The sequence below is a fragment of the Drosophila sechellia genome, chromosome 3L (genome assembly GCF_004382195.2).
Source record: "Drosophila sechellia strain sech25 chromosome 3L, ASM438219v1, whole genome shotgun sequence".
Taxonomy (NCBI): Eukaryota; Metazoa; Arthropoda; class Insecta; order Diptera; family Drosophilidae; genus Drosophila; species Drosophila sechellia.
The window spans coordinates 887,643-911,371 of NC_045951.1; the positions used below are offsets into that span (position 1 = coordinate 887,643).

At 45.3% G+C, this 23,729-nt stretch overlaps 1 protein-coding gene, 1 long non-coding RNA gene and 4 other non-coding genes across 9 annotated transcripts; 1 reads left to right on the forward strand and 5 right to left on the reverse strand.

The window, feature by feature from the left end:
- Window positions 1-10,207: 10,207 nt before the first annotated feature.
- On the forward strand, window positions 10,208-11,576 carry LOC116801190. 2 transcript variants are annotated; one of them, XR_004361828.1, is made up of 3 exons: window positions 10,208-10,688; window positions 11,143-11,273; window positions 11,329-11,576. It is a non-coding gene; the product is annotated as an uncharacterized LOC116801190 (long non-coding RNA). The 2 variants fall into 2 exon arrangements; XR_004361827.1 differs by lacking the exon at window positions 10,208-10,688 and having other exon boundaries at window positions 11,079-11,273.
- Window positions 11,577-16,665: 5,089 nt separating this feature from the next.
- Window positions 16,666-23,291, reverse strand: LOC6610229 (splicing factor 3B subunit 3). Of its 3 annotated transcripts, XM_032717876.1 has the most exons (12): window positions 23,164-23,290; window positions 22,634-22,894; window positions 21,969-22,334; window positions 21,243-21,717; window positions 20,839-21,173; window positions 19,970-20,277; window positions 17,821-19,795; window positions 17,600-17,636; window positions 17,377-17,423; window positions 17,127-17,181; window positions 16,894-16,946; window positions 16,666-16,833 (listed from the first exon to the last, which is right to left on the reverse strand). In XM_032717876.1, exons 2-7 carry the CDS (start codon window positions 22,857-22,859, stop codon window positions 17,822-17,824), a joined length of 3,684 nt encoding a protein of 1,227 aa, XP_032573767.1. In that variant the 5' UTR covers window positions 22,860-22,894; window positions 23,164-23,290; the 3' UTR covers window positions 16,666-16,833; window positions 16,894-16,946; window positions 17,127-17,181; window positions 17,377-17,423; window positions 17,600-17,636; window position 17,821. The 3 variants fall into 3 exon arrangements, with proteins under 3 accessions (XP_032573767.1, XP_002034829.1, XP_032573769.1); XM_002034793.2 differs by lacking the exon at window positions 17,600-17,636; XM_032717878.1 differs by lacking the exons at window positions 16,666-16,833; window positions 16,894-16,946; window positions 17,127-17,181; ... (1 more) ...; window positions 17,600-17,636; window positions 17,821-19,795 and adding an exon at window positions 20,555-20,661 and having other exon boundaries at window positions 20,187-20,277; window positions 23,164-23,291.
- LOC6610225 lies at window positions 17,018-17,092 on the reverse strand. Its single transcript, XR_048474.2, has one exon. It is a non-coding gene; the product is annotated as a small nucleolar RNA Me28S-Cm788 (small nucleolar RNA).
- Window positions 17,265-17,338, reverse strand: LOC6610226. Its single transcript, XR_048475.2, has one exon. It is a non-coding gene; the product is annotated as a small nucleolar RNA Me28S-Cm788 (small nucleolar RNA).
- On the reverse strand, window positions 17,492-17,577 carry LOC6610227. Its single transcript, XR_048476.2, has one exon. It is a non-coding gene; the product is annotated as a small nucleolar RNA Me28S-Gm3113 (small nucleolar RNA).
- LOC6610228 lies at window positions 17,702-17,783 on the reverse strand. The gene has a single exon (XR_048477.2). It is a non-coding gene; the product is annotated as a small nucleolar RNA Me28S-Gm3113 (small nucleolar RNA).
- Window positions 23,292-23,729: the final 438 nt, after the last annotated feature.

The window sequence follows — 23,729 nt, forward strand, 5'->3', positions numbered from 1 at the left end:
GTTCTCAGCAGCAGTCGTTCGGTCACAAACTAAGAATACTTTATATAATTACCGCATTTAGAATTAAACTAATAATTAAATTAATAATAATAAACAATCTTACATATATGTATGTATATAGGTATATACATATATATTTTGGGGCAGGGGGTGGACGTGCATTTCTGACACGTGGCCCCAGGAATTCAAAGCAGCTGCGGGCGCGTTTATGTTCCGTCGGGCCTAACTTTTACCTGCTCCACTCAACTAAATAAATTTATGAAAATAAATACATAAAATACTTATCAATCACGATCCACCATAACATGAATATGATGACTTAGTTTAGTGAAATACAACGATATTTGGTAACATTTTTATTTAGATCTCTTCTAGCAAGTCACAATCATGCACTTGAGCTATTCTCAGGTATCAGCCATGATTTCTCGCAGTGCACAGACTAATGAGGTCCGATCCCAAGCCTTGTTGACTCAGTGCACAAACTCCCGGCCACGTGGCCACCTTCCGTGGAAAGTGGGCGTGTGGCCGGGATCCGATCAACCACCGTCACCATAGGAACACCATTCTACATGTCCTATCGCAGCCCTCTCCCTAATTGACGCACGTCCAGGTCGTGTGTCGCTTCAATTTGGTTATACAAACTTAATTGACGCATTTGTTTGATTTGAATGGTCATGGGAGAGAACGCCTTCTTATTTGTGTCCTAGAAAAGAGCGGCGCAATCAATTTGCTTGATTGGGTTAGCTCCCTTGGAGATTGTGCACAAATTGGCCAACAAAGTGGAGAAGGAGCGTCTCTAATTTGCTCCGAGGCTACCGAGATTCAGTTGCCTCGGGTTTTTTGTATAAGGTCACGTAGCAGAAAGCTGGAAAATTGCTCAGATCGAAATTCATCATTCTTTCTTTAAATGCGGGAAGACAAGAATTTATTGTAGGAAAAGCCGTCGGGTCGGATACTCAAATATGTTGAAAGCTTTCTCATACTCAAAGATGGACTTTGTTTGGCATATCATTCAACAACCACTAGTTTGATTAGTTTGAAAGTATTTTCGGCTTTAATATGCAATCTATCAGTTTATAACTTTTAACTAGCACAGTTTACACAAGCACTCAGTACATATGTACTTAGAGTGCTTATGAGCGATCAATTAAAATAATCTTTAGATAATATCTTAACAGTTTGCATAAGTGGTTATTGCTCGATTAACTTTTCAAACACTTGGCCTAGAAATAATTAAGATTTGCTTGGCTGAAATGTCTGAGGCAAATATCAAAAGTCACATTAACATTTCTTAAATTGCTGACATGATTATCTCTTTTGCCAATGCAGCTAACTCGAAAGTGTAGTCTGAAGATGGTGTGGGGCTCCTCTGGCCCCATGCTCACACTCCATACAGAGATGTTCGAGATGCATCTCATCCATGACCATTTGGGCAATCCTAGTTTCCTGCTTCTGCCGGTGTCGCAATCCGCAGGTGTCTAATCCATCTGGCTGGCCAAGATTTGTCACCTCCATTGTGCCAGACTTAGCGCTGCTGGCGTCGGCACGACATTACCCCCTGTTGCCCCCCGTTGCCACGAACCACGGCCGGGTGTTATCTTTAATTTCGAATGGAATAAATCATAACTTTTGCACCTCTTCTGGCACGACAAACTAGTTGGCACACACCCCCAACCACAAACACACTGGGATTCAATAGGAAGTGGATGCCAGAATGTATTTAATTTAAATTAAACCGATTTCAGGCGCTGAGAAATATAGCATAAATTACAAGGAGCTCAGCCCCTGCCTTCTGTTAACCCAAATTAAATTTCAATTATGCGACAATTCCGTAAAAGGCCGTCAAGTGGCTGACCGATTTCCGGCTGGGGCTAATTATAATTATGTAAAAATCGACAGACAGCCAGACAAGGCGTGGCTATTTTTAAAGCGCAGACATCAAGTTGTTGTCGTGTCGCCGTTGTTTTTGGCTTAATTGTAGCCCGATTTATTAACTGCCCGGCGCGGCAATCAAATGGCCCACCAAAATGGACAAAGCCGGACCAAACGCGCATTCAAATCAGGCCCAGCTGACACTGAAAAGTGCTGAAAAGTACCCCTCCAGAATATGGCAGACCGATCGGCCACATCGGGCTCCAACTACAAGGCACGCACGGCGACACGAGAAACACAACATCGCTGGTACATTGTTGACATCCGGAGCTGCCCTGTCGCATGACAATTAGAAAAGGTTCGACCACGAACGCCCCCGCATTTCGTATCTGGCGGTTCGCAGCGATTCGGATTGGGGGACCAGTTAAGACATTCACCAGTATCTCGGACAATCCGCGATTACCAATCGACTATTGCCAGAAAGACTCGGCGGCGAATGAACCCTACCTTTGGCTCTAAAACTCTATGCAAATCGATCGATATGCGAAAATGTTTTTACCACGGCCCACTGAAAAGCCGATTACAGTGCCCCGTAAAAGTTTGTGTACTTACACACGTGTATCTGCTTTTTCAGGTTAGATTTCTCCACCTCCATTTTTGGAGCTTGGCCATGTATACAAATATACAAATGTTTTCAGTATACAGCATATTTTACCGTCGATTAGTCTTTAAAACGCAAATGAAGGATATACAAATCTATCATGAGAGTTTCTGATCTGATCCCATTTTCTTTAATTGTGATACCATAATTACACACATATATTCTAGTTCATCTTATTTAAGCATCTCTCCATCTTTGGCAATTAAGCAGCTGCACTTTGCTGTTAAAACATTTGCCCACTCGCCAGAACAACACACTTAAAATGTCAAAAATTTTGACAGTACCGCCCTCCTACACAGCCGCCCCCCACATCCAAACAAACAAACAAACACACGCATTTAACAAGAGCGCCAAATTAAGCCATAAATTTAGACGCCTTGGACCACCAGCCAAGTGGCAAGTCGGCAGCTCGGGGATGCAGGATGGTGGGGATCTGGTCTGTGCGGCTGTATATGCATGTAGCCAAATCCAATGCAAAAACAGCAACGCAGGGAGCCAAGTCCAAGTTGTCTGCGAGCAAAACGCCTCTGCAAGTGTGTCTTTTATTAGGATCTCGCATAACATCTGCAGCTGCGTCACAGTTTGGAGCTCGAGTGGTCCTCTATAAGTCAGCCTCCCCTGAGTCACCAGCACACCATCATCATCCCACTCGCTCCCGCTCGCTTAATACAAAAATTCAAATTTAATTAGTCTTCGAGTGTAGAAGTAATATTTGTACAATCTGGTAAATTTCGCAGCTGCATCATCTGCATCCAAGGAAGTGGGAAGTGAAATTGTGGAATGGGAATGAGATTGCAATGGGAATGGGAATGGCAAACGGAATGGGGACGACTGCTAGAATGACGACTCCTTGACTGAATGCCTAGCGTTGTTGATATAAAACTGTAAGCAGCAAGTGGGTTGAACACTGGCAGCAAATCATAATAATTCGAAAAAGCCAAAAAAAAAAATGATTTTACAAGATTAGATGGACCAAATTAATTTTTCACCATACCTAACAGATGCTTGCCATGAGTTATAGTTCCTAATTTCCCGCAGTGTTGACCACATGATTGGCCGTTTGTCCGACTGCAACTGCACACATCTGCATTCCAGACGAGTCAACGGCAAACGGCAGACACCGCCGCAGACTGAGGCCTGGAAACAATAGATGCAGATACTACGGCTGGATCCAAAGCCAGACCCAGACCCAGACCATGTGGGATTATGACGCGCCAGCACTCGAGGAGGAGCGATGGGATGGCAGTGCTCAAGTCAATTGCAGTTTGTCTGCAGCCGAACGCAGCTGACGAAGAGTTCTATAGTGCAAGCTTGTGGCTTCTCCACATCTCCATTTCCACATCTCCGGCTCCGTTGGATTCTTGATTGGCTGCGAAGACGCCTCCGTTTGTCGTTCGCAGCAGTTCGCGACCCCGAACATCGCGTGTGACATTTGCTGCCCCTGCAATTGCAACTGCAACTTGGCTGCTGCTGCTGATGCTGCACCACATTCATTAGCAGCCACTAAATGTTCGCTTAATCATTTCCCCTGCAAGTCTGTCACAGCTGCTTTCCGGGTGCTGGCTTACACACAGAAAAACAAGGCATGAGTATAAGTAGTCCTAGTGCTTTGAAACTTTGTAATTTTCGATGAGTGTAGAACTCAAGTGCCCCCCCTTTTGAGTTGAATCCAAAGTTAGAGTCGAAGGCAGAGAGTCACAGTAGATGGCACTGTCTACAAATTGCCAGCGGCGGAGCTTGTTGCAATCTTAAGTGAATTTATGTGGCAATCTGGTGGCGTCTCCGGCCTCCAATTTCTTGCTCACAGTCTGCCACAGTCCATGATGACTTCAATTAATCAGCTTAATGCGCTGCAAATGTTTAGGACCGAGATTGCAGGATGCGAGATGTTGAGATGTTGCCGTTCTGGGATTAATCACAGGCGATAAACAGGATTCTAATTGGGGTTTCAATTTCCACTAGCTTCAAGCCTAATTGAAAAATATGTTTCCATCTTTCTGTTGCTTCAATAACCAAAGTCGTAGACTTCAGAGTCTTAGAGTTGACATCACAAGTTATTTCATACTGATTACCTGTTCGTTTTGGATGCCCTAAAAACGAAAGTATCTCTTCGGAGTATCTGGCTATGAAAGCTTATGTCAGATTGTGAAAGGTGTAAGGCCTCCAACACCAGCTGCAGGATTATATGACTTTATGGACTCGCATTGCGGCAGCTGGCTGAAATCATTCGCCAAATACGCAGGCCGGCAAAACGAAAAGGCAGACATAGTATATATTTGAAATATCGGTCGAATGGCCTTATAGAGCCAGAGACAGCGCCGCCATATGCCGCTTTATATGGCGGTGGCAGGTCGGATCGGTTCGGATCGGATCGCATCGCATCGAAACGTGGCCAACTGTTCGCCCAGTGCTGACCATTTTGGCGTCGTTGCTCATTTTTCCTTTTTTGCATTTTCCGCGGCATCTACAGACATTGACAACGCACTTGTCGTCGTTTTGGGCGTGTTTTATGCACTTGTCGCGGCTCGTTGCACTAAACAGTTGCCTCAACATGGCCAACAAGTTTGTTAAATGTCAATTTTGTGTCAAAACGCATTTTGAATGCCCGAATATCGCCGGGCCCGAAATTGTCGAAGAAATCATTTGACACACCGCACGGCTTTCGAGGCCTCCAAATTCACGCTGCCAGTTTAAATTTAAAGCTCATAACGTCGAGAAAAGTGTCCCCAAGAGCACGCCCATTTCGTGGATCGTAAAATATGACACGCTGGTTATATCAAGAAGCCATAAACATGGCTAAATTATTGGGCAACACTAGGTGGACTATAACAAACAACTTAAGAGAACATAAGCAGATTTTCATTTTTCCCAGGGGACTTGGAACTTGACGTACGCTCTAAGACTTTCACACTGAATTTACTTATATACTTATTAAGTTAATTCGTGTCAGTAAAGTCAATTATAATTTAAAAGTTAAAAAATATTTTTTTTACATTTCCCAGTTATTAAATTTTCAACGTACCCATTCAGGTGAGGGTATGAACAACAGTTCTGTTTGCTCAAAAATAGAGGACAACACGCAATTTAACCCGTTGGCATCATTAGCAGCTCGTCGAAAAAGCCCCCGCCCACACCCCGCCGCCTCGGGGGGAAGAGGAAGAAGAGTGACATGTGGGTACCATTCGGGCAACCCCGATCTTCCAGAAATAGCGTGATAATCGCGGCATGCTCATTTGCCTTCTTTCTGGATCTTGATTTCCACTTCCGATTTAACTGGAAATGCATAAAAATCTTCCCTTTTTTTGGGTGCCGGGCCATGTGTGTGGTTTTCCGCCCCAGCCGCCCCCCTTTTTTCTGAAAATTTCCGCTGTCATGTGTGCCAAATGTGCAGCTGCAAAGGGGAGAAGATATAGAACCAATCGACTGGCTACCTTATGTTTGATTTCATAAATACACGATATTCTCCTCGAATCGGCGGCTGGGAAAAATATGGTAACATGTAACAGATGCGCGCCATATTGCGGCTGCGGATCACGGACTGTTTTTGGACTCCGGACAACGGACTCCGGATCGCAGACTACGACTGCGAGTACGGGTTGCCCACCAATGGCATTGTTTATGAACTGCATCCGCAGTCAATAAAACATATACATTTTGATACTTATTCGTATACAAACAGCCCGACCACGGGCCTTTGATCAATTTTCCCTGGCAGGAGTGGGCTTTTCCGTTTTATTGATTGCGTTAGGTGGAAAATCATTGGGACGTACCTACTCTAAACTAAAATTCGATTGCCGATTTAATGGCTTTGCAGAAAGTCTATAGGCCTGAAAATTGCCGTATAATTTAAAAAATAGAATGGTTCGAAATATTTTAAGACATATTGACATTTGTAATTTTCAAAAACTTTTCATTAAAACTTACCTTTGTAGCTCAATGTTAAAGAGAATATATGGATTTTCACTTTTTGAACACATTAAAATAAAAAACAAAACAAAAAACACTTTACAATGGGACATTTCCCTCTATATTTATCTTTCACTTTTATTTGAAAACAATAAATTTTTATAAAATTTAAATACCACCCAAAAAAACGACACTGAAAAAAAAATTAATTAATTTTAACTTGCCGCAAATCATAAACACTATTTGCGGCGAATTTAAAATCATTGCCATCACACTTTCAATTAACCACGGCGAAGTATAACCATATCGACATTAAGCCACGGCGAAGTAGTAGCACGGCGGAATTAATCACGGCGAAGTCGTCGCATCGGGAACACACACACACACCAAAGAAAACGCACGTCACACGTGTGAATGCTTAAATTAAAAACCATAAATTGCAATTATTCACTGCAATTTGAATTTGCACATTATCGATAATATTCTAATGAACCGAAAATACATTCATTTTAAGTAGAATACTCCCTTTTCGATGTCTCTTTCGCGTAAAATTGGCACTGCAACTGTTTGAAGGTCACACACACATACACACGTGTGCACTGAACCGCGTTGTTTTACTTCTTGCAGGTGGCTTTGATTACGCAAAATCAAAAGAGAAATGTCCGTAGGTAATGATAATATTAGTATTAACACAAGTATTAACTTTTACTGAGCGCTTATAGTTTAATAAAACTATTTAGAACACGTGCATCGAAAACGCGACCGTCAGAGTAATGCGCACCTGTGAAATGACAAATGGCGTCGAGCTTGGAAAAGAAGGCATCAGCGAGGATATAACGGAGCTTTGCTCTCTTTTGCTCTGATCATGGAAACTACTGGAAATGAGAGGAATATGCCAACTCTCTCTCTGGAACGGAAAATTCCCGAAATTTAAATTCATTACAATACCATTCTTATGCGTTATGAAATAGCTTCCAGTGATTTTATTATAAAACAAAACGCATTAATATCGCAATATCACATAAAATACACATTTAAATACATTGCTGATTTGAAAGCCAGCAATTTGACGGTCCCATTTCGGAATCCACCCAGTCTGTTGCTTCAAATCGTTAACCATTACCACTAATAGCTTTTCAACTGCCTGTGACCCTTGGGATTTCACGATCTGCATCCGATGCAAATCCCCAAGCATGCCAAATCGATCCCCTGATGGGCCAAAAGACTGCCAATCAGAGGTCCCAGGCCCCAAGACCCTATTTCCCGATCCCGGTCCCAAAACCACGAGCCCGGCGCTTCAGGTTCAAAGAGAAAGACTCGGGTTCAAAAGAACCAGCGAAGCGAACTTAACTCGAGTTAACCAAGACGAACCGAGGACAGGGCCAAATACAATTCGATGGTCAGGCCAAAACCTTCGAACTTTAACTAAACCGAAAGGGAATCGTAGAATAATATGTGGAAATGTGTGGTTTCCAGATAATTAAGTATATTAAAAATAGATACTTAAATATTGAGTTGCACTATTTGCTTCCTAAAATCAAATGTAGTCCGTACATACTAATATTCTTTTTTACAATAAAAGGGTGTGCGATTTCTCTCAGTGTAGCGATCCGTGGCTCGAAAAATTGCGTGAAGCGGCGCATTATGTTTATGGCCTTTGTTTGCTCTGCGATTGTGGTGGCGTTCAAGGGGTCAGGGGGAGTGGCAGCTGTTCTGACCTTGTTGAAACATCAAAACCATATTATTGGTATGCCGACTGTTCCGCTGCTTTTGGCCGCCTGGCGATCTTCAATTTCGTCTTCTGCTTTTGAAAAATTGCACAAGCTAAAAACCATTTCATTGCATTTACAGGGTTTCACTTGCCTCCATCGGCGGTTGCGGTCCGCTGCCACTCGATTTGTTGTTGCATCTCGGCGGCAGCATTGTGTAATTTATATGAGCCGGGCCAAAACGAAGGCGTTCGTTCGGCTGCACTCAGAGAAATATCCCCCTAAGATAACGCACCATTAATGCAGTAGTTTCATATTGTTTACATATTTTATATAAATTCTCGCATTGCTAAGATCTGTTCTTTCGCCTTTATAAAATTACAGCAAATCACCTGCAAGATCTTTTTCACAATTTTCACTTTTGGTTAGCAAAATCAACTTGGCTAATTACTCATTCGTAGCTCTGGGCAACGAAAGTGGATTTCGAGTCTCTGGATTTCTTTTCTGCGAGTGTGCCGCACTGGCCATTGCAGCGGACGACTACGTGACCTCCAATTTGGGATCAGTTTCATGTGCGTTAAAGTGCACATGCTGCCCCTCCCCCTCCCCCTCCCCTCCTCCTGCCAGCGATTCGGTGTGGTCCGCCTTTGATGTAGCCAGCAGTGCCGCCTTCTACAGTGCGACACACGAGACGAGAAAGAAACCAGGTCCAAGTCCAAGCGAGCGGGCCAAAACACTCGCCCGAAAGTTTATTCATATGCTAATTTGGCTTAGCGCTAACACACAGAATATGGACACTTGTCGCGTTTTCTGACTTGTGGCTTTTGCAGAGGGGCTGCGACAAATATCCAATTAAAATTGCTCAGCGCTGCGACAAATATTGACTTGCGGCTTTTCGGCTCTTTCATGTGGATGCCACTCCCTTCGGCTGGCGAAGAGGGGCAAGCTGGAGTGGGCAGTCGGATGATTACTTTCATATGGAAATCGAGTGACAGGCGGTGCCTATATCATGGTACCTACTATATTTTTAAAGAATATTCCACTTATACTGAGTACAGAGCACTGATTTGATATAGTTAATAGTCTAATAGTTCCATTTCCTGCTGGCTATGGCCACGTTAATGACTCACAGCCTCGGCAATCTCGACTTTTCTCCCATGTTGCGTACACTTTTAGCCATAAAGAAAACAAAGTCGAAAATGTCTGTGCCCGCGTACAACTCTTTCAACCGCCGCTCGGAGGTCCGCTAATTAAGTGTGGAATGTTACAGCAATCAGCTGGGTCTATTCAGGCGGCGGGGTCACGTTGGTCCCCCTTTCCCCTCCCCAAATCACTCGAGGTGGCCACAAATGGTCATTGAATGTGAGGGTCTTAATGAGGCCCCCTTAGCCAAGCAGTTACATTATATAAAAAGGCAACAAAAGCTATCAACACACATGAGCGTGGACCATGGACCACGTTGCGGGTGCGTAGCTCCAAAAAAACGTGTGACAGTGAAGCTTGCCCAAAGCGGACATTAATGATATTTCAAGTATCGATCAGGTGAGTCTCTATGAAAGTTAATTAGCTGAAAAGGCACCGTGTGACCTTGCTATTCCTTGAGAAGCCCATCTTAGCGAGGATCGACTGTATTGTGGCGGACTTGGACTCGGCCCAGCTGAGTGTGATTATCGTGGCCATTGTTGCCCTCCGGTTTAATGTGATCTCATGTTGATTGATTGAGCACACCTGTGTGAAAGACGAGCCAAGTTCGCTCGCCTTTGTTTCACTGCCCAAAAAACCGATCTTGATGGATTGGATTGGATTGAAGTGAACTGGACTGGAGTGGAGTGGAGGAGAAAGCTTGGGGCTTCCAGCACGAAGCTTTCATCTGGGGCCTTTGTGTTATGCAATTGTTAACATAGAAACCGAAAAACAAAAAAAGGGGCAGCAATAATTATTGGGGGCCAAAGCCAAACAAAAGCGTTGCGTTTTTGCTCCTCCGCGCTTCGCTGACTTTTTGACGGACAGTTGCCGCAGTTGCTCGTCACGAGAATGGATGGCTGTTGTAGTAACTATCGCAACTGCCGGACATTGTGGAGCTGCGTGGGTGGCTCCCCTTTGTTGCTGCGCCCTGCAATTTGTATGAATTTCAAATTTCTTCAGCATTGAATATGAAAAAACCCCAGTGAAAACAGCCGCTCGGCCGACGCAGTCAAGCAGTTTGAATGAATAATTTCCGCAGTTGCCAGTCGCGTCTTCCGCTGGGCCCCGTCTACAAAGATTCTGCCAGCACTGAAAAAAAAGCACAAATAGTGTAAATAGTGGAAATTCATATAAGAAATCAAATCAGCTGACTTTGTATCTATAAGGTTGCATGCAACTGGCTACTTGATCATAACTAAAACACATAATCATAATTTCCCCCCCATTCCGTACCGACTTTTCTCCAAGTGCACAGCTGCGGCTGTTTATCATTGTTGCGTTCTCTGCGCCAAATGAAAATGAACACGTGCGTCCGGTTGCTGCGGCTCAGCTGCTGCTGATGAAAATAAATACAAGTAAGTATGTGGATACCGTGCCGCATTCAGTGGCACCCAGTGGCACCCAGTGCCACCAGTGGCAGCGGCAGAAGCTCCGCAGCCATCCAACAAATTTCACTTTATTGATGGGCACTGCACTTGAATTGCTGGGGCATCGCAATCGCGGCGGCCACCTAAGCAAACACAGCCGATTTGCCACGCTTGGCCGCACAACGAGGCGTATGCGTGATTTGGCATTAGCATTAACATGGCAACAGCTGTTCGCTCCAAGCCAAAGATCACACAACTTGCTCCACCTGGATTTCAGTTCAGCCCCACTGCAGTTCGCCTTGTGTTCGCCGTTCAAGTTAGCAACTTAAATGCTAAGTGGGCGAAATGCGTGCAGATGACATTCGCAGTGCACTGAAAGAAACGATAAACGAGAATGGAAGCCTGCAGAAAAATCTGAAAAATTCCTCTAAATTAATTTCAGCATATATTTGCATTGGAGACGAGGTGCAGCCAAGTGTGCAGTTTCAGCACGGCGGAGTTTCCTTCCGAAGCAACAATGATTAAGTCTCCACATCTGTAGGAAGTGGCTACTGTACGTATATCGCACATAAAGTGAGTGTACTGGGGATTCGTGGGTACAGTGCTCATATGTACACATATCCAACAGCCCCATGTTGATTGCTCAGCGGAGCTTATCTGGAGCGAAATGACCCCAAAAATGCGATTGCAAGCGGCAGCAAGGAGTGAATTCGTCACGGATTCGACCCTGAATTTAATGGTTCACAGATTGCCATTTGTTGTGGTCAAATGATTTGCACATTACATTTAATTCATTGGAATGGCAGATAATTTTTATTTTCATGATGAAAACTAAGGAAATCATAAGTTCAAATAAAGTAAAAGCAAACTAAAACAGTTCCCCGAAATATTTGTAATCACATGGCGCAGCTCGCAAATAGAGCACTCACAATCAAAAATTGCACAATTCAGGAATTTTGGGAAAGGCAATTCCAAAACGGAAAACCAACTGGCCGCACATGCTGCTCAGCTGTTTGCAATTACTTTTTGGAAGTAGCGGCGACCGCGACGTCAGAGATACAAATCAAAGACATTGCCACAGTTGCGTAACCGCCGACACAACCCCATCCAGCCATGGGACCCAAGATCTTCGCCTCTGGAGCTGAGAACGAGCGCCTCAGGTGGCAGGAAAGCGAGGATGGACTGCGAATGGGGCTGCCTCGCGCCGGAACTAAGCGACTTCCGCTCCACTCGAACAGCCGTTCACCTTCTGGTGATTTCATGCAGCCGTGCACTCAGAAAAAACTCTGTTCACAACTGGGGATTGTGAATCAAACATAATATGATAATATATGATATGATATGATATGATTTCATGCACTGAAGAAAGCCAATGTTCTGAATTAAAACTAGAAGATCTTATTTCTTATGAATAGCATAGTATATAGTAGTATTTTTCTCAGTGCCCAAGTGTGCGATCCCCATGCTCCAGATTGACAAACAACACGTGTGACTGATGGAGTGAGCGAGTGAGTGACTGGCTGGGCAAGTGAGTGAATGAGTGAATGAATGAACGGATGGATGGACGACTAGCTGCCGGTTGGGGGATTGGGTGAAGTGCGCAGCGAGTGTGGGGCAATGGCAATCAATGTAATGCCGACGCTGGGGCCCGGGTTCCCAAAGATCTGGGGACGGGAGACAGAGACTCTGATTCAGATTCAGGACCACAAATTGCTTTCAATTATGTTGCATGCGACTGTGCTCCCGTTTTTATGCCTCATTGTTGACGTGTCTCCGTTGGCAAGTTTTTACCCTCCTCCATTAACCAGCCAGCGGCTCCATCGCTTCCATCGCTTCCATCTGGGCCATGTTTCGTGTTCTGTGCTGATGATCTCCGTGTGCCACTGATCAAGTTGCCTTGAGTATTTATCTTGCGACTGTGGCAACTGCACTCTCGACAGCACCATTATTGTCCCCATCATCGCAGTACGATGGCACTGAAAGTGCTCACAAGTAACCTAGTTTTCAACTTTTTGGAATCGAAAGGGTTGAGGAATTTCATCTCAATTAAGCCAATCTTTGTGGTTTTGTTGGAAATGTTACAGATTTATCAATTTTGAGCTACATAAATGATACTCATCCCATCCACTGTGCCACACTTTTTTCCCACTTCGCTTTTATGACTTTGTTTTTAAGCATCGGTTTCAGCATTAAAATGTTCCATTATAAGACCACCGCCCCGATGATCCTCACCAGAACCGCAGCAAATTACTTGCGGAAGTGCGCCACGCCCACTAAAGTGCCCGTTTGACTCATCGGGAAGATGGAACGGGGCTCTGGAGCTGGAGTTGGGTGACCATGTGGGATTTTGCGATTGAGTTACTCGGCGCAGCGTCATCATCATTATCATTATCGTCCTCGCAGTGATCCGCTCTCGGGGATCGGATGGGGATTGGTTGGCTATCCCTCAGCTGCGTGCAAATGTGTGCTTTTAAAAACAAACTAAAGTGAAAATTATGTCAAACCTGTTGACCAGCCGGTCGTCGTTGGGATCTCGTTGTGTCCATCTGCGTCTGGATGGGATTCTGAGTGCCGATCTCCTTTCAGCATTCAACTGGAATTGAGTAATTTGTTGCAGAGACAATTAGATGCAACAGATTGTTGACTAAGTGACTGGAACGTTTACAGTTGAGTTCGCCGGTGAAAGGAAGTCGAGCAGTCCGATCCCATGAAGATCTTTTTTGGCCCGGGGGCGAACAGTTGGACGAGCCGCTGACAGGTTGGTTGGCCAAAGAACATACACTGACAGAAATTCCCGATCGCATTAAGAACAAGGAAGCATATAAAGAGAACAAGTAGGGGAAGTTCTCCCAGTGCTGCTGGCTGCTGGAGAGAGTTCATTGGAGTTCAACGGGCTGCGACTGAAATGAAGATGCCACCGCAACGAGGAGCCAGCGATTGGTCCCTCCTCGTAGCATTTCATAATTTTCAGCCAATTATGCGAAATTGCCAGCGTCTGCGGGGCTGGCTAGCTGAAAAGCAAACAGACCTTGGGCCGAGTTAATGACATTGAATGGGGTCAGCTCCCAAGAACCACAAAATAAAAGCCGCAAAAGCAGCGACGAACGACGAACGACGAGCTTGAATCATGGCGAAAGATTGCTGACAGCAATCAGTGGTGGACTTGGGGCTCTGCCGCATGTGAGTGTCACTCTGCCCCTTCGCCAACCCCACCCATTCCCCCCCTCCTTCGACAATCAGCCGTTTTGTGTGATGCAGATCCAACCATATACACTACTGGGAAGCATAGTAGTTTGGGGGCCAAGTAAATGCAGTCATTAGCCAAAATGTTTCCAAGCTGTAAAGATCATTTTGATATATAGCACATATCTTGGGAATAGCAGTGGCTTATCATAGTAATTGAACTTTAATTTAAAGCTCGAACAGACCGCTATTGAAATTACCTGTGATCCACTTACCTTTATCGCCGCACTGGCCATCTTTCACCTACTTTTGCCCCGCTGATCGCAGATAGCGGCTAATTCCGATATTGGATATATTGGATATACCCGCCGCGGGTTAGAGATCGCGATCGGAGCCGCTGCCCATCGCCATCTCTCCCAACACGTGCACATCAAACTCGACGCTTTATAATTGGTTTGTCGAGCTGCCAGCAGTCGGAGTCTTAGCCTCGGATTCAGTCAGCCAAGCCCGGCTCACATGTGCAAGGCCAGGAGAAGAAAAGCCGGTCGAAGACAGGCACTGGGAGAAATTAGGTGCTAAATGTTATATTCATTTTGACGTTTATTAGTGCTTTGATCTATTGAAGTTTGGAAAGATCCCTCGGCAACGTCTCTTTCTGAAGAATTCAAGTAAATCTGATTTGATTACCTTGTCACAGTCTCTAAAGAATTCGCGTTTTGATTCTTCATATGACTTATGGCTACTAGTTTTCTCCCATTTTTTCGCGTGTGTCCAAAACCAACGTCAGCAGCGATGCTAAGTGAATTAAAGTAATGCTGCCGCTGCTGCATTTCACCGACGACGACGATGATGATGGTGATGATGTTGTTGGCGATGCTGATGAGGCCGGCTCTCCCAGGAACTCCCCCTTCGGGAGGCAGCCACTCTGATGATTCTATTTATTACACGGCATGCAATTTGCAATTTTCCGCTGCGTTTTAATTATTTGCCATGCCCGTTAGTTTTAATAAAGTTGCTAACTGTGAAAAGACGTGACTAGCGAATGGCCATTTAATTCGCACTCGCACACAGCGAAAGTGTCGGTCTAGCTGGCTGCCAGTCTGCTCTATCCAGCGTCCACTATACACGAGGCCATCCAGACCCCGGGTCCAGACGCGCAGACTTCTGATTAAAATCTCGGCGTGTCCGGCAGGATTTCGCAGAAAATTCTTACACGCAAGCGGCGGACAGCTGAAAAGTTGCTGCGTTAACACCCATCGCCTCCAAAGTCCGCCGATGATCGTGGGGCATTTCGTGCGAAATTTTATCACGCAAGGCATTCGAGTTGATAAGCATCTGCGGAGCGGAAACCCTGCGCATGTGGACTCGGAATCCGAATCCGAATCCGCGATCTGGCCAACAGATAGCGATCCCAAGCTCTGATATCGCGATCCAAACTCACGCCCGACAACAAAGGATCAGTGATGATATGGCCTAAAATCGCTAGCTACTTCTCCAACTTGAAATAAATAAATCTGAATCTATAAATTTAACTAAAAATATTTATTAAATTCTTACCTTACTTTCTTATTGCAGAAAGTATTGGAGATTAGGTTATTAAATAGAGTCTGCAAAGTTTAGATTTAGCTAATACTCTACTTAGTCAGCCTGCCAACACTGTGAACTTCCCAGACTGAGGACCTGGCCTTGTCTTATCTCCAGCTGGGCATCTGCTCATCTCCGCGAATCCCCCCATTCCATTCCCCCCAGAAGAAATGGCAACTGCTGCAAGGCGCCGCAGAAGGGGCGTGGCAGGTGTTGCAGGGCTGACTGTTCTCCCCATCCATCTCCCCCCTTCCTTTGTCCGGGGGTGCCAAGTGTTTGCGCCAAGCGCTGATTGTCCTTATCGAAGGCACAGATCGCCTGGCCAGAGGAAGCGAACAGAAAGGCGGCGCGAATCGCATGCGTAGATGCTGCCTAGAGATTGGCGATTGCAGACTGCACTTGCGTGCCAGTCGGGCAAAAAGAGGCTAGCCGAGAAAAACCAGTGCCAAGTGATGAATGTCCGTGTTATGCGATCTAATGATCTAGAAATGAAGTTAATAAATCGTTTAACCAGATGGCCACAGCTCTTTTCCAGATCGCAAACAAGGCTGCTTCTGTGGATTTTCAGGAACCAGACATATTGGAACGTCAGAGATGTACGATTTAAATAAACTAAAAAAAGGAATATATATAAAATTGGATATAGGTATCCAATCAGTCCATATATGGATACTATACACATGTAGATACTATATACTTTGGATACTGAATCCAATTTACCAGGTAGTATACCTTTAAAAACCTAATAATTCTACATTCTACTTCGATTTTCTTAACTGGGTGATCCAGACCAATGCTGCTTCTCCACTTCGAGAGTTGGCTAGTTAAAGTCCAAGTGGCCATTACTGGCCCCACTTGCCCCGTTTGTGAGCAGCAAGTGATCGACCACCGGGCCGACAGACAATTTGCATAACTACCGTGCTTATGCCGCAAACATAACAAATTACAACGATTTTGCGTATGTACATACCGGGCGGATGGATGGAAAGAGAGGCGTTTAGCAAATATCTGCCGTCCCATAACGGGACTCTCCGTGCCGGGAAAATGAAGAGCAGTGCAAACAAGGCCGAGATGCAATGGCCAAGACACATGGTAATGGCCACAATCAGGCCGCAACAAGACAGGCGAACTTCAAGTGGAATTATGCAAAGCGTGTCGTCGTCTCCGCCAGAACCACACCACAAATCACCTCGCATTCTTCGTTTTCAGTTACTTTATTTAAGTTAAAAATTGCTTAAGATTAGAGGTTTATATTTAGGCTGTGCAATTTGTCGAGTTTGCACTTATATGCTAGTTTAAATATGCGGCAGTCGATTAGTGGTTGATCGGTGATTTAATGTGCAGTTAGTTAGTATAGATGTACGATCTGCAAAGGAAAACGTGAATTAGTCTCAATTCAAAGCGCACTGTTTGTTTAATCACTTACCTAGTGTATAATTTAGTTAGAATTAAGCGGCACATACCCCAACGAAAGAAGATCTGCAAGTGAAGAAAGGAAATTAGTTATGAATTTACCACGATTAACATTATAAACACAGTGAAATTTAGCTATAATCTCAGTTACTAATTTACAATCAAATCATTTCATTAGTCTAACATATGTAAAATAACATCATTGAGCTTATTTAAATTTAAGTGGATTAAAGTTATATTACGTACCTGGAAAGTGTTCCTAATGTAATGGTCTAATGGTCATTGGAATTATCCGATTAAACTGCAAAGGAAAGCATAAGTTTACTAATCGATCCAGTAATTCAAACACACAAGTATTCCACATTCCAATTTTAAATTTTAAGAACTTTCTCAGTTACTAATTTACAATCAAATCATTTCATTAGTCTAACATATGTAAAATAACATCATTGTTTAACTCAAAAGAAATGTGGGTGTAATCGTTCTAATTTCTTACCTTCAAAACGTTTCAGCTGCAGCGTTTGTTGGTTTTGCCCATGGAAACTGCAATAAAAAGAAGGATACATCATTAATAATATTCCTTTGCTTTTTAATCAATAAACGCGTTAGTTTGTTATCAGAAAAACATAACTTTACACTAATCAAGGCATTTCATAGGTGTCCCAAGGTAAAAATCGAAAATCATCATCGAAAGCAACTATGAATAGAAATCAACTTACCTAGTTAAAAAAGAAAAGTTTCCTTTGCTGTTAGTATCTGCAAAACAAAAACAATTGTTAGTTTTCTGTTCAATAAGCTTAAAAGACTAAATTCATCAAAGTATTTATCAGGTATTGAAGTTTACGCTAATCAAGGCATTTCATAGGTGTCCCAAGGTAAAATAGCTATGTCATCACAAAAACCCAACTTATGTCCCATAGACAAATAGATTCCAACTCACCTTAGAAGGCGTATCGCGTGCGAATGTCCTCCAGTTTCTTGCAGATCTGGTTGGGAGTGCGGAACATGTCGCCAGCGATGCTCTTCTGCTTGGCTGCCTCAATGGACAGATACTGCTCGCAGAGATCGCCGTCCAGTACGTTCTTGACCGGATAATACGAGCTCCTGTAGCTGAGATGGTCGCGTCCACAGAGCGGAGGATTCTCATTGCGCATGTGCATCTCCAGATGCTGGAAGAAGTCGTAGTCCTCGCGACTGGTGAACGGAACAAAGGCTCCAACAGTGCCACTTAGCGTGGCGTAAATAAGCGCTTCCGATCCTCCAGGAATTAGCGTTGCCTTCTGCAGCGACATGATGATCTCGCCCACATGGAAGGAGCAAATGTTCTCAGACTTCTGCGAAGCACCTGACAGTAGGCCACGATCCCACAGAGACTTGGTGCCCGTTGGATCCTCGTCCACATCGTCTGTTACGGAGTGAGGCAATCGCTGAATGCTCAGGTTGCCGAACTTATCGGCGATGGCTATGGTATCGTAGTCCAGCAAGGTGGTGGCCGTCACCCAACGAGGATGCGTGTCATCGGCAAATATAATCAGCTGGTTCTCCGCGCGACGATAACGTATGAAAAATACTGATTCCTGAACATCGGACACGTAAACACGGTGACCCATGGCTTGGATATTGACAATCTGGTAGGGAATGTGCTTGTTCTCGCATTTGCGCAGCATTTTCTTCTTGCCGAAATCGTAGATTCGCAACATTCGACCGCAGCCAGCTAGTAGACGACCCTGGAAGCCACAAAGGGCTCCAGGAATCTCGTCAATTTCCGTGCGGTGCATGAATTCCAGACTGGAGCAGGTAGGGTCTATTTTGTAGATATCTATGCAGCCGCCTTGCGAAATCCTGGGATTCAGCTGCAGATCCTTGGCGATTCCCACAGCCAGATAGTACCGGCCATCAGCCGCTATGGAGAACTTCAGCATGGCCATCGACATAATGGCCTCGTTTTGGGTGAGCGGCACACTGAACATCGTCTGACCATGCATGGCGTCCAGGCAGCGGATCTGCGAGGCCCAAAGACCTAGTCCTGCTTTGGGCGATGAAAACACGTCCTCGGGAAGGACTTCGTTGATAAAAGCATTGGCCATTTCGCGGGCCAACTCCCTCTCCTCGTCGCCAGCTGCACTGCGCATCTCCTCCGCCATTTGCTCCTTCCGGGCACTCTTCGTATCCTCTGTGTAGGCGTTGTGATCGGTTTCGGCAATCAGCATGCGGCCCGTGTCCGGATGGATTACGAAGGTACGCGGAGTGTACTGCAAGGGGAACGCCACTTGATTGAAGACGGCTCCCAGTTTTTCCAGGGCCAAGATCCTCAAGGTGTTGGTGGATATAGCCACGATACCTTCGCTGCACTGCTCGCTGGAGAAGCCAGAAGCATACTCCAGGGTTTCATAGGACAGGGGCGTCAAATGGAATCGATTTTGATGGTAGTACGACAGCCAGGTTCGACTGGACATGGCCAGCACCGCTTCGGATCCCTGCATCTTGATCCGGAAGAGCTTTACGGGCCGAGAACCCAAATATCTCGTTCGAGTGTCTGCCAAATCTCCGGAAACAGGATCGAGCACAGTTCTCAGCAGGACACCGTTGCTCAAGCCAATGTTTAGGTAAATGGTTCCCTTATTGTTGCCACTGCGCTGAGCGGGAGCATCGTCATCCAAACCTCCCTGAGTCGTGCTCTCGGTGTGACCCATTTCGACCAGGCAAAGGGATTCGGCTGGCGAAGGCAGGGCTTGCATGGAGCAGGGAGTGAGACAGTTGTTCGGATCCAGCGATAGGATGCGCACGGTATTATCCGCCAGCCCGACGGCCAAGAACCAGGATCTCTGCTCGCCCTCCGGAACAGTTCCCAAGGCCATGCACATAATCTCAGCAGGCATCTCGGAACGTTCTGTGTACTCGTTCAACTCCCCAGTCTGCAAGGATAAAATGTATTTATTAGTTCCGCGGTTAAGTAAAGGATACGGCTCTTGGTTGATTTTGAAGCTCAGCACTGCAGGACACATAGTGTCTCAACATGATTGTTCTTTTCGTGTTTTTGTCATCAGAGCATGAAGTGAACATTTGAGTGTAATATATAGAATGCTTACCGGATCCATTTCGAAGTAGACCAACTCCCTGCCCGACAAGGTGATGACCACCTGGCGCTGATTCACTGCGCACTTGGTAATGGACTTCTTGCCCGGAGCCTTCCACTCGTTCACACGCTTGTCGGATCGGATATGTCGAATGCCATCGGGGTACACCTGAACCAGCGCATCGTCGCCCAGGGCGGCACAACAGAGCGTGGGCGTGGTGCCCAGGAAACCGCTGTCCGTGACTTCCTCGACGGTTTCGCCGATGCTCAAAACGAGGGTGGCATTCACGAAGGACACGATGATATAGGCATCAAACTCGTCTAAAAATAGGGGAGCAAAACAATACTTGGAACGTGAGTACTTGAGTTTGAACTGGGTAAGGTAAGCGGCAAAGATTTGCGTATCACACAAGACATTGAATAATCAGTTTATCAAGTTGTAATCAATGGATAATTCAGTTGAAACACGGTTGACAAATATCGCATCATGTTCAATGTCCGACGGGCTTAAATATAGTTTGCTTTGTTCTGTTTTCATTGGTATAGTAGTAGTGGTAGTATCTGTTTGACTTATGAGCTGCAGTAAATGTTGCCTTACCTATCGCTTCACAAAAGACAATTTAAATTTACACAAACGAGAGAAATTCTCTTTAATTGCTTGTCTTTTTCGATAGTTCACACATATTGCCGTCTGTGTTTAAGCGCCTGAAATAAGAGAGAACTGGTGGTTGATATCTTGTGGGACTTGTTTGGAATCGTGTGTAAAGCTAGGTGTAATCTATATCTCGATCTGTATCAATGCACCAGTTGAGTTATTAGCCACGTTTCAGTCTTAGTCTAATCTTAGCTTAGGAATCATGATTAATGCCCGCAGACACTCACCATCAGCTCGTTTCTTCACAGTCCAAACCGCATTGGGATTACCAGGCAGCTCGGAAACGGCCATCTCGGAGACCTCCAGGCCGTGGCGCAGCACCCGCAGAGTGGAACGAGGTCCTCGACCGCAAAGGACGTACAGTTGCGGGGTGTCCTCGTTGGCCAGATCAGCCACCTGAGAGGTGATGATCGGTGCGAAAGAGGGCAGCTCATCCACAAGCACCAGGTTCTTCAGGGCACGTGGCGCAAAGAAGAAGGTTTCACCCTCCTCTAAAGGCATGGCCGAACTGAACTCCGGCTCGTCGTCGTCGTCACCCAGGTGAGCGATTTGATACAGGTAGCTAAAAGTTGCACAAATACCTCCAATTAGTACCCATTCATATTCTTATGAATGATTTGTAGACACTTACTGGTTGCCAAACTCGCTGGCCACGAACAGGAAACCCGTCTTCAGGACGCACATGGCAGTTGCCGGCGGCACTGTATCGAAGTACTTCAGCTTGATCTCGGAGACCACATCATCGTCCGTTTCCAGGGTGATCTTGAAGATGTCTCCCTGCTCGGTCTGCAGCAGGAAGAAGTACATGCTCTTGGTGCGATGTGTGGCCGAGCAGATGAAGATCATGCCTCTCTCGGGATCATCCAGATCGTTTCTCCTGCGCGGAATGGGACAGCGGATGTCGTGCTGATCGCCGAGATTCTTGTACGTTAGGTAGTTCTCCGAGCAGATCAGCACGCCCGAAGGACCATCGTTGCCCCCAGGCACGGAGACCAAGAAGTTGGCGTGCTCTTCCAAGGGCTCCGAGTATTTGCGAACCACGTGGTTCAAGCCGAGATCCAACTCGTAGAAAGTCAGCGTTTGCTGAGTGCGCTGGGCGGCGTCACCTGGAACAAATGGATGCGACGCTGATTAGGTACATGACTATAGCAATGAACTATCAAAATGTTCTCAATTGAGATTTGGGAGTGTGGGTCACAAATCAGTGAAGTGTGGCTAGGCAGTTACAGCAACACCAATGGTTCAGTGATCACGATTTATCTGGCACTAAGTACAGTCAGTGTTCGTGGTGTGGATCCACTAAACCTGTGAATTAAAGCGCCTTCTAGGGTCTACACGCCACCTAGTTTATGCTTACCCGATGGATCCATGTCGGCCTCCTCGTAGTCGATCTCCAGGCAGGCGAACATGGGATTATCGAAGCCCACATCCACGCCGACCATGTGGTATGTCAGTGTATTCGATTTGTGAGCCTCCAGGGGCGATGAGATCGTGAGGCGAGCCTGCGTGTCCCGGTTCATGATGTAGGCCAGCTTTTGCTTCTCCACGGCGCCAATCATAACGGCTCTGCCTTTGGGATCGATGGCAAAGTATTGCCCCGGCACAATCCTGCGACATCCCGACTTTCCGAACGTCTCCTGGTGCACTTTTTCGAGAGCATTCTTGGAGGGATTGTACTCGAGGATCACGATGCGTCCCGAGTCGGAACCCACAACTATGTAATCTGCAAAGCAAAGTAGCGATATTCGAGGTTAGGGTCATATAGCTAAAACTTTCTAATGACTTTAATTCTATTATATTGACTTTGTAACTCGAAGTTTCAATTCGCCACTCCGTTGAGTTGGTTTATGGCAAATGCGACGTCAAGTCTTTCGGTTTCTCTCGCACTTAGACGCATTCAAAGGTCTTACTGGGGTCAACTATCCGGCTGTTGCCTCAATAGGGATTTGTGCGATTTACATAGATTATATTGGAGCATTACATTGCTCCCAACTAAAACTAAATTACATTTGAAAGACTCACCTTTAGTGCCGCCCGTCAATCGAAAGGCCATCAGGGCGCGAACGCAGCCGAATATCTCCGTGGAGAGCAGGGTGTGCACCTTGCCGGTGTTGGAGTCCGGACGCAGTAGCTCCAGCGACTTGCCACGCGACAGGAGGACCTCCTGCTGCTTGCCGCCGGAGAAGTTGCCGTGGACCGCGTGGGTCACGCCGGTGGCCTTCTGCAGGGTCAGATTGTACAGATACATGGTGGAGCACTACACTCTTTCACTTTTGTCCACGACTGCAAGAGAAGTACAGTTGAGGTTAGGTACAGTTGCCGACAAGGAAAAAGTCACGTTTTTTTTTTAGTGAATTTGTACTACTTTGAAAACCATGGCCACAGTATGGAGAGTCGTGTCGCCTAACGATGCTAGTAAGCAGCATTTAATTCTTAGTTTAGCACGCTTCAAATGCGACCAAAGCACAGACATTTCTGATTTCTGGAGATACTTCGTGCGGAAAGCGCTTAAATAATAGCAGATATCAGTGCTAGCACGTGTATTTGTTTACCTTTGGCCGGTCAAATGGGTGAATTAACACATTTCACCAGCGATGCCTTCGGATTCTAATTTTCCTGATTACTCGGAAATCTTCATTTTCACATCTGCTCCGTTCGCCGACAAAAAGTAAAAGAACTATAAAAGTAAAAATGGTGGTGCATAAAATGTGGCTTGACTTATCGATAGCGCGCGGTCGTCGATCTTACTATCGATAATAGGCTCTGTTCAGACTGAATATAATTTAAATAAATAGAAAAGGGTCTCATAGGCTAGATATATAATATGCACTTTTCTGTGAAAAATAATGGAAAACTGCAAGGATTTGTAAAAAAAAAAGTAATAATTCAATCGTTATTTCTTTCTTTAATTAAGTATATTGTTTGCATGGGCTAAAATTAAAACAAATCCACGCACAAAATTGTGGCTCATAGACTGGGATACATTATGCTATTTGACATGAAAAAGTGGAGAGCTTCAAAGAGATTTAAAAAATTATATAGATCGGCCCCCTACTAGATTCTTTCTGTTTATTCGATTTCTACTTGAGTATATTTTTCCTTGACATCATAGGCTTAT

Bases quoted from the DNA above. Each gene is read 5' to 3' on its own strand.
- LOC6610229 (XM_002034793.2), bottom strand. From the start codon at position 22,859: ATGTATCTGTACAATCTGACCCTGCAGAAGGCCACCGGCGTGACCCAC. The intron at 20,278-20,838 runs GTGAGTGTCTGC...CCCTATTTTTAG, and splicing joins TGTGAAGAAACGAGCTGATG to ACGAGTTTGATGCCTATATC. The intron at 19,796-19,969 runs GTAAGCATTCTA...TTATCCTTGCAG, and splicing joins TCTACTTCGAAATGGATCCG to ACTGGGGAGTTGAACGAGTA.